Consider the following 14,953-nt stretch of genomic DNA (forward strand, 5'->3'; position numbering starts at 1 on the left):
GCATAGCTCTCCTTCCCGTAGAATACAACTAGGTAGATACATTTAAATTTCTTTCTGCCTCTCTTAAATTCTAAGTCTCTGTCCCATATAGTGTCATAGGCATGATCACCCTTTCATATAATCATCTCTTTGGATTCATTCCCACATCTCAATTTCTCATGACATTTTTCAATCCCCCAAGACATTAACTTGCTTCTCTCAACCTACAGATCACCTCCACTTTCACTTCTCCATTTCCTACATCATGCAACCCCAAATACTTAAAACTGTCGACTTCCTCCAGTCTCTCTTCTTTAACCACTTCATGCGGGCCAAAATCTAGCAGACAGCATAAACTGCCAGACGTACGATGTTGCATCATAATACTCGTATTATAAAGAATAAAGTCACCACTGTATCGATCGTTCTCTCTTTCACCCGTGAATTTTGATAACCATAGAAAATATGATGAAGCCAGTTTACAAAGTATGGGGGTCACGCAGGTACAACTACAATAAATATAATCAAGACGCCGATATGGCAGCCTCACATACCCACTTGCTCCTCATGATGCCTCCGTAGGTGTCACCGTATAGAAGGGGTTAAGACTTACTTCCATTTCACTGCCATTCTCTCTCCTTGCACATCTTGTCACCTTACATTTACCCTCAACTTTCTTGTATTGCATACTTTCCCAGACTCCATCACTAACTGCCTGTATCCCTCTCTAATCCTGCCACAAGTGAAGATTCATCTGCAAACAACAACTGACTCACCTCCCACTTCTCTCCACTGTCTTTAACCATCTACCCCCAGCCTATTACCCTCATATCTCCTACATCACCCCATCCATGTACACATTGAAGAGCCATGGTGACATGACACTGCCCTGATGCAGCCCCATTTTTACCTCAGAACACTTGGTCTCTCCATTTCCAATCCTATCACAGTCTTTACTACTCTCGTAAAAAATCTTAACAGGCCACAACAACTTTCCCCCATTCCCATATATCTGTAATACATCCCACAGTACCTTCCTGTCTACTTTGTCATAAGCCCTCTTTAAATCTATAAAGGCCCAGAAAATATCCTTACCTTTTGTCAAAGCCCTTTCACAAATTTGCCAACCCAAAAATCTTATCCACACATCCTCTACCTTTCCTAAACCCACATTGTTCCCCACCAATAACTCCCTCTGTTCCTCTCCTAATCCTCTCAGTTAAAACCCTCCCATAAGCCTTCCCATTTACACCCAAAAAACTGATTCCTCAGAAATTACAATCATGTTTGCCCCCTTGTCCTCATGAAGTGCAACTATACAGGCATTCCTCAGTCCTCCGGCACTCCCCCTCTTAAATACATATTAGACAATCTCACTAGCATTCCCATTATTACAGTACTTCCTTTCTTTAAACACTCTACATGACACCCATCCAACCCAGGTGCCTTACCAGCTCACATAATTTTCAAAGCCCTTTGTACCTCATCTTTTCTTATATTTCTTCCATTTTCCTCTCCTCTCACAGTCATTTTCTTAGTGGCTTCCACTGCCATAGTCAATTCCTCCTTATTGTCCTCTGTATCCAACAGTTCTTTAAAATACTCTACTCATCTTCCCCTTACCACTTTCAATTCCATTAACATCTCTCCATTTACACCTTTTACACATTCCTCTCCACCTGACTCACTTCCCCTTCCTCTCCTAACTCCCAAAATATATTTTTATTTATTTATTTTATTATTATTATTATTATTATCATTTTTTTTTTTTTTTTTTTTTTCAATTTTTTTCTTTCATACTCCTACCACATTTTACATCTGCTGTCCTCTTTACCTCCTTTATCTTGTGTTTTGGTTCTCATCCTTTTTCTTTGTACCTCTCATACACTTCCCAAGTCTTACTTTCAACCAATCCCTAAATGTTCACTTCTTTTCTTCTACTACCATCTTCATTTCATCATCCCACCACTCGCTATCTTACCTTCTATTTCCTCCCATTCTCCTTGTTCCACATACCATCTTTGCTCACTTTGTCACTTCTTCCTTGAAATGCACCCATTTCTCTTCCACTCTCTACTCTGTCCTTCATCATCTCCCACATTTCTTTCAGCTTCTCCCTGTACTCCTGCTTCTTTTCCTTTTCATTTAAGTTGTTTACTCTAACCACCTCTCTACCTTCTGCCCATTTTCCTCTTTTTCATCCTATCCTCCACTCTTAAATTATCTCCCACAAAAAAAAAAAAAATACCCACAACACCCATCCCAGTTTCACCTACATCCATATTAACCTTGAAGATACTCCCAGCACCCTCCCCACCACACCCTAAACTCAAAATCACCCTTCTCTTTCAACTCGGTTTCACTTAATGCTAACACATCTATCTTCCCTCTCACAAATTTACTGCATACCTCATCCTTTTTACTCTCATACCACAACCACACATTTTATTACCCAAATTATAGGGTTCTGGTTGAGAATCTCACCTCAGATCCTCTTATACCTTGGCTTCTCATAGGATAAATTTTACATAAAGGAGGATACCTAGTCCTATCATTCCATCCCACTATGCCACTTTTATGACCCGCATGGGAAACATGGTTGCAGAATTCTTTCCTCCCCTTACCTCAGGGGACAGAGGCAAAAAGGAGAAATATAGAAGTGGTGCAGGACAGATTTAAGAGGTAATAGGATAACAGAGGAATAGTCACAGTACAAATGTAGCATCAAACCTCTAGGAGTAGAGATTTAACTCTAACATAGACAAAATGATGTGTGTTTCTTGTCCATAAGGGAGCCCCAAAACAGTCTTTAAATCATTGGCCGAATGCTACTGTGCAATTAATACTGCACAATAGCATACAGTTAATACTCCAGTTTGGGTAACATAGATGAATGATATGTTGCTCTAATTTGGAGAGGCACCCTAAAACAGCTCTTTAAATACTGACTGGATGTTATTATGTAGTCAGTACCTCAGTTGCAAATAAAATATAATAGAGGTGGAGCATTATGGTTAATCATTAATTTTTTATCTAGCTTTATAAATTTTGAACTTTATTATATGTAATACCTCATCAGGAAGTTAGATCCATTCATTAACTATATACAGGTAGTCATCGACTTATGACCTATGTGACTTACAACTGATCAACTTTACAACCACGAGATAGTGCAATAACATTTAACATTTAATAGTAATAGAATTGCAATATGCCTGGCAGTGCAGTACAATTACTCCGCACGGCGCGAGACACAAGTACGATAGTTTTGGCAGGCTGCTGGCAGCATCAACATCTCAGCCAGCTAAATATTCTTTCATTTTGTTTGTTTGAAGTAAAATGTTTCCTAATTTTGCATTGCATTTTGTATTTTTATGTTTTGCTATTGATAAAATGTAACAGTAAAACTTTTTTTATGCCTAGGCTAGTTTGTTGTCAATAACAATATGTTCGGTACAGTACGTAAACAAAAAGAATGTGTTTTGAAATAACATTTTTCCTAATTTTGCCTTGCATTTTGTATTTTTATATGTTTTGCAATTGATAAAATGTAACAGTAAAACTTTTTTTTATGCCTAGTCTGTTGTCGATAATATGTTCGGTACAGCATTTTGTATTTTTATGTTTTGCGATTAATAAAATGTAACAGTAAACTTTGATTATGCCTAGTCTGTTGTCGATAACAATATTTTCGGTACTGTACGTAAACAAAATGTGTTTTGAAACAAAATTTTACCTAATTTTGCCTTGCAATGATTTTAATGTAACCAACAAAAAGTATTTGCAGGTCAAAGATGACAGGACTTTATTCAGTACCCATAGGCCTAGGCTACATTTCCTAACGAAAATTGTAAAAAAAAAAGTTAATGAATATTAAACAACGTAGCTCAAAGATAATAAGATTTTATTCAGTATGCATACGTTTCATAAAGAAAGTCTGATGGTAAAATAATAAAAAGGTTAAAAAATACAATATTAAATATCATACATCAAAGATGACAGGATTTTATTCAGTATGCTTAGGCCTAGGCTACATTTCCCAAAGAAATCAGATAAGATTATAGAAAAGGTTAAAAAATGCTATACAACATAGTTCAAAGATGCTAAGATTATTTCAGTGTGCTAAATATAATATACAATATATATATACAGTAACAAAAATGATATTTAAAGGGTGATATATATATATATATATATATATATTACACAGTATATATATATATATATATATATATATATATATATATATATATATCTTTAAAGGGTAATATATACTGTATATATATAAAGTCTGACTTGCATCCAGATCGGCTTACGACCCGTCTGTTGGAACCAAACTCGGTCGTAAGTCGACGATTACCTGTAACTGGCAGAGATGTTTCTACCTTTATTTTAGTTTTGTATAATTTTTTCATCCATTTTGCATGTTGTGGATTTTTTTTCCAAATCAGTTGTCATCAGAATACCATGGGTCAACATTATCATTTTATCATTTTTGTAAGTGAATTTGTCATATCATGCCCAATTCTCAGATGACATTTGAAATATTTTGTGATTATTGACAAAATATGAAGAAACCTAACAGAAAGCACCTGTCAAATTCATGTTACAGGGAATGTGACAAGTCCTGCTTCTTGCTAAAAGGAGATGAACCAGTAATGCATCATTGCAACTGTAAAATAGTTTATTTTGTGGTACAGTGTTAGTGAATGTGGAGAGTTACAGTAGATAAGTGCTTCATCTTTGTTTTCAGGTGGCCTGAAGCAGGTGTAAGCAATGTCTATTCTGGTGTTGTATCAGCTGTGGAAGGTGGTGCAAGATGTGTAATTGTGGCACATTGGTCTGGGGGCGGAAGTGTTACTCCACTAGTTTTTGCCTGGCCACCAATTCTCATTGCAGCTGGTCTGACTTGGAATCATAACACTCACTGGGTAAATATTTTGTACCTGAGGTACACCTTGTATAATACTGCACTTAGTGGATTACTGGTTGGTTGTAGTCTGGGAGACAGGCAACTTTCATTTTAACATGTAAAGTGTAAAAACTTGTAGATGTTGATGGTGCTGTAGTAGCTTACAGTAGCCTAGAAATCTGATTCTTGATCTGATTCTTCCACAATTGGTGAATATATTGGGAGAAAGTCACTTATTTTAAATCTTCCAAAGGTAGTGAAATTTTATTTTATGTGCTACACATAGATTGAAGAGTGCTGAGGTGATTTAGCTACATGGAAAGAATGAGTGAGAAAAGACTAGCAAAAAGGGTGTTGAAAGCAGAAGTGGATGAAGTGAACTTAAGAGGAAGACCAAGGATGAGATGGATGGCGGAGATGAAAGGCATTGGATGTAAGAGGAATATCTGTTGAATAAGTAAGAGTGGAAACAGTGGAAATGAATGGAGAGTGGTTGTTAATGGAGATGTTGCCTGAAGGTATGTTCTGCTTGTCAGCCCTGTTAATTTCTCAAGTCCAAATATATACCCACTCCACATCCATCCAAAACCCATTCAGTGACCCTTCCATTTTAGTACTTAATGGATGAATATAAGGTCATCCCTGTTCCCTGCCACACTGCTTGGGTCAGAGCCCATACAGCAGGACACAGCACCTTCACATCAAAGGCTGACAAATTACCCCCACTGCTTCATTACATTGTGACAACCACCTTCCCAACCCACATCCACTCAAGAAATATGTATGGAGCCGACAACACAAAACCCCTCTGGGCCACATCATTTCCTCATCCATATACAACCACCTTCCACTCACACCCATCTCTCACCCTCTCCCTGCTGAACAGACATTCCTTTACCATCCAATGTCCCTGTCACCCCATCCAGCCACCATATGTTTTGTCTTCCCCTCAAGATTACTCCATCCACTATGTAGCAAATGTTCCTGTGCATGAGGATATTAGGGTGGCGCTGCCCTTGAATGAGGGCATTATGCCACTTGATTGGAAAAGGGCAGATGTGGTACCAATTCACAAAGGTGAAATAAGGAGACGCCACTGAATTATAGTCAACTATCACTGACCAGCACAATAGTAAAATTATGTGAAAGATCAATGGACCAAATATCTTGAAAAGATGAACATTCTGACAGACAGTCAATTTGGCTTTAGGTGTAGAAAGGCTGTGTCAAACTTTTTAATGTTTTACTTGAGAGTGACTTTGTTTACCTTGACCTAGAGAAGGCATTTGAGAAAATACCTCATAGTCAACTTGTTTGGAAATTGGAGCATGTTGGAGGACAAAGAGGTAAATGATTAGAATGGGTGAAAAAAAAATTGAAGGGAAGATACATGAAGAGTAAAGGATAAGATATCAAGATGGAGAGTAGTAATGTATGGAGTTCCACAAGCTTCAGTGCTTGCACCAATAATGTTTCTTGTCTATATCACTGACATGATGGAAGGAAAAAGCTATGCCAACATGTTTGCAGATGACACAAATATCATGAGAAAAAGGAAAAGGGGAATGGTAGACTATTGCAGAAAGATCTAGACACTTTTTGCATGGACCGACTCAAGAATAGGAAATTAAGTTCAATGCCAAAACCTCCAAAGTACTGGAAATTGGCAATAATGGCAAAAGTACATACATATACCAAAGGCTTTTTCCCCCTTATACAGGAGGTAGTCAAAAAGAAAAAGGCATAGAAACCACTCCCACCCTTTCCATCCCCTACTCCACTCCCCACCACCCTCTTCCCTCCCTCTCATCTTGGCACCTCTTGGATGACGGGTAATCCCTGCATCCAGTACACTGCCCTGGGTCAGAAGCAGTGTTGCAAGACACGGCACATCAATAGCAAGACCACTTCATTTATTCAGTGACCCCCCCCCCCTCTCTGTCCCCTCATGCTGAAAAGGAGAAGACAGGGAGAAATCCCTTCAGGCTGCGTCAATTTATTTCTCATACATACTCCCTCACCCCCATCCTCCATTCCCTCATGCATCACAGCATCATCCATACACAACCCTTCTCCATTCACCCCATCTTCTGTCCTCTTCCGTCCTTCCTCAACAGACATTCCTCTCTTTCATAATGCCCCTTTTACCCCATCCATCCATCTCATCCTAGGTTGCCCCTTCATGTTCACTCCCTTCCTCCTCTGCCTCTTTTACTAGTCTTTCTTCACTCATTCTCTCCATGTGTCCTAGCCATCCTAATACTCTTTCATCAACCTTATCTCCCAACTCCCTTTCCACCCCTGTTCTCCTCCTCACCTCATTTCTCACTCTATCTAGCCTAGTAACCCCTATCATACTTCTCAGACATTTCATCTCAAACACATTTAAACTCCTTCTCTCTTCTTCTTTTATGTTCCATGTTTCTGTCCCATATAGTGCTGTCGGCACAATCACTCCTTCGTGAAGTCATGAATATCATTTCAAATCTGTTTTCACTAGAGAGAAAGCACAATATTGGGACGAAGGAAATGAAAGGCAATCTCCCCCCATGAGCGAGATAATAATAACACAAAAAGAAATAATGGAACATCTATCCAACCAGGAAATCACATGGCCCGGATGGAAATACAAATTGGATTCTAAAAGAATGCAAAGAAGAACTAATGGACAAAATACATAACATAATAAGTTGCTCACTTAAAGAGGGAAAAATACCGAAAGACTGGAAAAATGCTAACATTGTACCAATATGTAAAGGAGGAAACAAGGAAGAACCAACTAACTACAGGCCAGTCTCACTAACAAGCACTATAGCCAAAATTTATGAGAAAATCATCAAGAATAGATGGGTAAAACACCTGGAAGACAATAATATAATAAACCCAAGACAATTCGGGTTCAGACAAGGAAGATCATATACCACAAACTTAATATGTTTCTACTCAAGATTGATAGACATAGTGCAAGAAAGGAATGGATGGGCGGACTGTGCCTTCCTGGACTTACAAAAAGCTTTTGACAAAGTACCACACAAAAAAAAAATATTCAAAAAACCTGGAACATACAGGAGGGATATAAGGGAACCTACTAAAATGGATGGAGGACTTCCTGATTGGTAGAAAGATAGGAGTAGTGCTCAGAGAAAAATATTCAGGTTGAAAAGAGGTGATCAGTGGAGTACTGCAAGGATCTGTATTGGCCCCAATAATGCTTGCTATTTATGTGAATGACATGGATGATGATGTGAAATGTTACATGAGCTTCTTTGCAGACAATGCCAAACTGTAAAGGAAAGTAAAAACTGATAAGGATAGCATATCACTGCTGGAAGACCTGAATAAGGTATGGAACTGGAGTCAGAAATGGGAAGTGGACTTCAATATTAACCTCTTCACTCCGGGGCACATCGCACGTCTGGCAGCATTAGCTGCCCGAAGTGCGATGTTGTGTCATAATAATCGCATTATAAAAAATAAAGTCAGTGCTCAATAGTTCGTTCTCTTTCACCCGTGTATTTTGATAACCATAGAAAATTGATGGAGCCAGTTTAGAGAGAATGGAAATTACGTAGGTACGACTACAATAAATATAATCAAGATGCCGACGTCGGCATCATCGAGTACCCACTCTTGCTCCTCATGCCGCCTACGTAGGCGTCACCGTATGGAAGTGGTTAACAAGCGTAGCACAATGGAGTTTTGAAAAAGCAAAAATAGAAAATCAGGACAATATAAAATTGGAACCAAGGAGGTAAAGAAGGAGAGATCCGAAAAAAAATTGGATGTAATTATCTCAAACAATTTGTCCTATGACAAACAGATAAACAAAATTGTCGGAGAATTCTACAACTTGCTAAGATCAATAAAAGTGGCATTTACATATTTGGACAAAGAAATTATTAAAAAAAATATCAGTCACACTGATAAGGCCTAGACTAGAATATGCGGCGACATTGTGGTCACCCAGTATCAAAAGGAATATAAAGAAAATAGAAAGAATCCAGAGAACAGCAACAAAAATGGCCCCTGCACTTGCAAACTTGTCATACGAGGAGAGATTGGCTAAACTGGAGTTACCTACTGACCATCTACAGAATCATGAAAGGCACAGAAATACTCGATAGAGAGGACTTGTTAAACTGGGACAGCAGAAGCACAAGAGGACATGAAAATAAAATAAATAAACATAGCTACAGAAGAGATTTGAAGAAAAACAGTTTTCCACATACAGTGGTGGACACTTGGAACAAACTGGACAAAAAAAAATAGTGTGCACAAAAACCATTCATGAGTTTAAGAGCAAACTAGACACTGTGAGATACAAAGGCGGGACACCACAAGCATAGCTCCCCTTCCCACAAAATACTACTAGGTAAATGTACTTTTGAACATTTTTCACATATTTTAGCTATTGTTTTGTAAGGGAGACTGGTCTATAGTTTGTTGGGTCTTCCTTATCTCTACCTTTATATATTGGTAAATATTTGTATTTTTTACAATCTTGTGGTACCTTCCCTTCTTTGAGTGAGTATTCAATTATATTGTATATTTTGTCTGTTAGTTAATCTATACATTCCTTTAGTATCCAATTTGCAATGCCATCTGAACCATGTGATTTTCTAACATCAAGGTTTATTTGATCCCTTATTTCTTTCTGTGTCACAGTTATTTCTTTCAATGGGGGGATCTTTCTGTCTGTCCTTTATTCCAGTTTTGTGTATTTTCAATTGTTAATACAGATTTAATTTTTTTTTTATAATTTTAGCCATTTCTACATCTTCTATGTATTCAGCATTCACTTGATGCAGTTTCACTATTTCTTGTTTATTTGTTTATTTACCATTTACATACCTGTAGAATAGTTTAGGTTGGTCCTTACATTTGTATGTTATGTCTTTATCATCTTTTCTTCCCTGCATATTTTTACATATTCATTCCTTAGTTTGATATATATTCACCACTTACCCTTTTTTTTTTTTTTTTTCCTTTTCCATGTTTTCCAAGCTTTGTCCCTTCTATCTTTAGCCTTACTACATTTTTTGTTGTACCAGCTCTTAATCTACACCCTTTCCTGCTTCTACTTTGGTACTTATTTATATATTCCTCCTTTATAAATTTCTTTTAATATATTCCATTTCTCTTCAATCTTTGTTTCTTCATTTAAGAAGTCTTCCTAATTTACCCTTTTAATGAATTTTTTGAGTTTCTCAAAATCCATTTTATTGTACATTTATCTTTTCTGTGATTCTCATTTCTTCCCAAATCAATTTCTTATTTTAGTTCAAACTCTATTAGTATGTGGTCACTCTTCCCAATTGGTGTCTTGTATTCCATTTTCTCTACAATTTCAGGCTCTGACATAAATATTAAGTCTAGTCTCAGTGATTCTTCATTGTTTCTATATCTGGTATTTTCCTTTGCTGATTAAGTTGTTTTGTATTCAATGGTCATATCCAGTAGTATGTTTCCTCAAAGGTCTTCTGCACCTTTGACTGTCATCTCTTCCCAACATATTTCTTTAGAGTTAAAGTCACCCATAATTACTATGTTTCCTCTTTTCAGTAATTCATTTAATGCATGTGTTGTGTCTTCCAACATTTTGGAATAATCATTCTTTGTCCAAAAATATGTTTTTGGGGGCACATAATTACTACAAATTTTCTACTTTCCATAGCACTATTTTAAACTTTTATCATAATTCCACATTATTTTTTCCTTCTATTATCATTGTCACATATAAGCCTTTCATAGTCAAAAACATGACTCCTCCACCTTGTTTTTCTTTCCTATTCATGCAAAGGTTGTATAAACCTTGTCCCACAGTATTGAGTGGTAGTGGACCTTTTAATTTCGTCTCCACTATTCCCATTATATCCAGTTTCTCTTCTGCCAGATAGTCGTTTAATTCTTTTAGTCCTGAAATCATGGCATCTATGTTGGTATACATTATTTTTAATTTTTTCCTTTCTCCTCCTTTTTTGTTTATTGTGTTTCTTTTTTATATATATACCATTTTCTCAGCCTCAGGTCTAGTACTCTTCAAAAAACTCGTTCTTTTCAGTCTCAGTTCTTCTCTCGGTTTTTTCATTTGCTTCGTTGGAGTGATTGTGTTGATAGCACTGTATAGGGTAGAAACGTGGAAGATAGGAGAGGAAGGGAGGAGGAGTTTGAATGTGTTTGAGATGAGGTGCCTGAGAAGTATGATAGGGGTTACTAGGCTGGGTAGAGTGAGAAACGAGGAGGAGACTGGGGGTTGGAAAGGGAGTTGGGAGATAGAGTTGATGAAAAGAGTATTGGGATGGTTTGGACACATGGAAAGAATTAGTGAAGAAATATTAGTGAAAGAGGTGTGGAAGGCAGAGGTGGATGAAGTGAACATGAGGGGGCAACCAAGGATGAGATGGATGGTTGGGGTGGGGCATTGGGAAAGAGGGGAATGTCTGTTGAGGAAGGATGGGAGAAGACAGAAGAGAGAGGTGAATGGAGAATGATTGTGTATGGATAATGCTGTGATGTCTGGAAGGGAGTAGTTGTTGATGAGGTGAGGGAGTATGTGTGAATATTTTGATGCAGCCCGAAAGGATGGGGATGGAGATTGGGGGGGGGGGGGGTTGCCAATTAAATGAAGTGACCTTGCTGTGTCTTGCTACACTGCTTCTGACCCAGGGTAGTGGGTGAGATGCAGGGATAACCTGTCATCCAGGAGGAGCCAGGATAAAAGGGAGGGAGGAGGGTGAATGAGAGTGGAGTATGTCGGGATGGAATGAGTGGGAGTGGCTTTTATGCCTTTGTTTTTTGGCTACCTCCCTTATAAGTGGGAAATAGACATTAGCTTAGGTGAGCACTTTGATGTTATATTTTGGATTTGATGTAGGGGAGATCACTTTAAAAGAAGGTGAATAGTGTAGGAGTGGATGAAAGTATGACATGGCCTTAAAGGATTTTCTTTTTATATACCCTTTGAGATAGTGAAGAAAAGGGGTGGAAATCACCTTGTAATGAAGTGGTAAGGGTAAACCAACTCTGGCTGTTGGGCCCTGCTGTGTCATACTGCATTGCATTCAACCAGAGTGCTGTGATTGGAAAAGTATGGTTTTCTCCATAAAGAGCTGAAATTAGAGAGATATTGAATGGGATTTAATATGTATGTAGTGGGTGTGTGGTTTGACTGGAACACTTCCTTCATAAGGAGAGCTGACAGCTAGCACCTGTTCTCCTCCTATTACTATGAGCTGGTGACAAAGAAACAGTTTCACATTAATTCAACACAGACAACAGTCCAAAGTTTATTCCCAGAAAGATCAACAAGACGACCTAAGGACCATTGCCAGCCACAATGTGCTGCAAAGATCTAGTGAGTGAAACTCGAGGCAACCATTATTATTATATATAGAATGCTGAGTTTCTTTACATACTTTTATTACCATCATTATGACTTGCAGGATTTTGTTCACTCATCCCTGAGTACATTATTGGACATCCATCTGATCCAAACGGGTGAAAGTGGTATTGGTGCAGCATTGGTTGAGCTTGGTCGCTGTGAAACCTGGCTGACTCGTCTTTGTAAGGGACAGGCCACTACAGATGTGACTGACCTACCATCTACACCAGGATCAACATCATATCAACTTCTGGCAGATCCAGATATGGTGAACCTGGAAAATATGACTGCTGAAGTGTTTTCTGTAAGTAGCCCTACTTCATCACAAAGAATGTTACATAGGAATGAAGTCAAAATAAGAAAATTGTTTAGGTTTATTGAAGGGTGCATGCTTGCTTATCTACATATAAATAGTTTTAGATTAAAAAAAATTATGAAATGGTATCAAGAAAGAAAAAGGATAAGGTCAGTAGAGATTTCCAACCAGAACATAAAAATTTGGATCTTTTGAATGTGCATGGGTGTGGTACAGATGAGCCCTTGGTATATAAGTAGAAAGACAATACCAAGCTATCTGACAACGTTAATATTCAGTTGGGAAGTGGTGAATTCAAACTTTTGAGAAAAAAAATTGAAAAAAAAAAATGAAAGGGTAGGTTAGCATATTTTATGCCTTTGTGCCCTGTGGTGGGGGGAAGAAAGAATTCTACCACTAACTTTCCCATGTGGGTCATAAAAGGCAACTAAAGTAGGACATGGTGATGGGACTAGGTATCCTGCACTTTGTAACTTTCCTATGAGAAATCAAGACATAAAAGGATCTGAGAGATTTCCAACCAGAACCCAAAAATTTGGGTCTTTTGAATGTGCACGGGTGTGGTACAGATGAGAGTAAAAGGGAAGAGAGAAGTAGCATGTTTATGAGAAGGAAGATAGATGTGTTGGCTTGAAGTGAAACCAAGATTAAAAGAAGGGGTAATTTTGAGTTTGAGAGTGTGGTGGGGAATGTATCAGGAGTGAGGAGAGGACGAGGGAGGGAAGGGGTGTCTCTACAAGTAAGTGAAGAGAAAGAAAAGTGTGTGGTAGAGTGGAAGGAAATTTCTTCAAAGTTAATATGGATGAAGGTGAAACTGGGAAAGGAGATGTGGGTCTTTGTAAGAGCATATGGTCCTGGCAGTGAGGAGAGGATGATGGAAGGAAGGGGTGGCTTTACTAGTAAGTGAGGAGATAGGAAAGTGTGTGGTAGAGAGATAGGAAAGTATGTGGTAGAATGGAAGGAAATTTCTTCAAAGTTAGTGTGAATAAAACTGGGAAGGGAGATGTGGGTCTTTATAAGAGCATATGGTCCAGGTAGTAAGGAGAGGATGAGGGAGGGAAGGGGTGGCTTTACTAGCAAGTGAGGGTATAGGAAAGCATGTGGTGGAGTGGAAGGAAATTTCTTTAAGGTTAATGTGGATGAAGGTGAAATTGGGATGGGAAATGTGGATATTTGTAAGCATATATGGGCCTGATATTAAGAAGAGTGTTGATGAATAGGAAGCTTTTTGGATAGATTTAAACGAGTACTTAGAGAGTTTTGGGAGGAATGTCAGTGTAATGGTATTGGTTGATATCAATGCTAGAGTAGGGGATGAACCAATAGATAGAGTGGTAGAGAAGTTTTAAGTGCCAGATAAATATTATAATGGAAAGTTGATGGAGATATGTTTAGAGAGTTGATTGTAGCTAATACAGCATTTAACCTCTTTCATATGATGATGCCTATGTAGGTGACATGAAGTGTGAGTGGGTATACAAGGATGCCAACATTAGTGTCCTGATTATAATTAGTTTTTAGTTGTAGCTGAGTGACCCTGAATTCTGTGAACTGGCTTGATTGTGATTTCTGTGTTTATCATTTCTTAGAGTGAAAGAGAACAAATTGGCAGTGACTTTGTATTTTATAATGCAGGTATTGTGATGCATCATCAAATCATTGTACATCAGGCATCCAGTACAGTGCATGAAAATTTTATTTGTATTGAAGAGGTTAAGAAAGTGTAGCTGAGTGACCCCGAATTCTGTGAACTAGCTTGATTGCATTTTCTGTGTTTATCATAACTTAGAGTGAAAGAGAACAAGTAAATTGGCAGTGACTTTATATTCTATAATGTAGATATGTGATGCATCATTAAATCATCATACATCAGGCATCTGATACTGTGCATGAGAATTTACAAAGGAGGAGCATGCTGACAGGAGACCTTTTGGTCCATAACTAGGTCGGAAAAAAAAACATAATGATAAATAGATAAGTAAAAAATATAATAACATAATAATAAAATAAATAATTGCATAGGTATAGTTAAATAATAAACAAACAGGTAAATAGTAAATAATAATAAATTGACAGATAAATTATAAGAAATGAAAATCAAACAACAATAAACAGACAATAACAAACAAATAATATAAAATAAATGGCAGGCATTACAGCATCTTGCTTAGGTGTTTATCCAAACAAATTTTAAAGCTTTGAACTGAATTACATTGCACTGCCTCTGCAGGAAGTTTATTCCATTCATCAAATACATGTGGTTGGTGAAGTTCTTTGTACCTATTTCCAAATTAAATCTATTTCCTGATAGTTTGAGCCTTATTTCTTTTCAGATTCTTATTCAGTGTGAAAATTTTGTCAATTT

At 37.7% G+C, this 14,953-nt stretch overlaps 1 protein-coding gene across 3 annotated transcripts in view; it reads left to right on the forward strand.

The window, feature by feature from the left end:
* LOC143036412 (uncharacterized) overlaps positions 1-14,953 on the forward strand; it is a 362,560-nt gene that overhangs the window by 259,028 nt on the left and 88,579 nt on the right. For all 3 annotated transcript variants that reach the window (XM_076203749.1, XM_076203748.1, XM_076203747.1), the window contains 2 exons: positions 4,733-4,910; positions 12,334-12,576. In XM_076203749.1, coding sequence (XP_076059864.1) covers positions 4,733-4,910; positions 12,334-12,576 — 421 coding nt within the window. The remainder of the gene's footprint in view (positions 1-4,732; positions 4,911-12,333; positions 12,577-14,953) is intronic.

The sequence above is a fragment of the Oratosquilla oratoria genome, chromosome 20 (assembly GCF_046742065.1).
Source record: "Oratosquilla oratoria isolate Oo_2021 chromosome 20, ASM4674206v1, whole genome shotgun sequence".
In the NCBI taxonomy this organism is placed as follows: Eukaryota; Metazoa; Arthropoda; class Malacostraca; order Stomatopoda; family Squillidae; genus Oratosquilla; species Oratosquilla oratoria.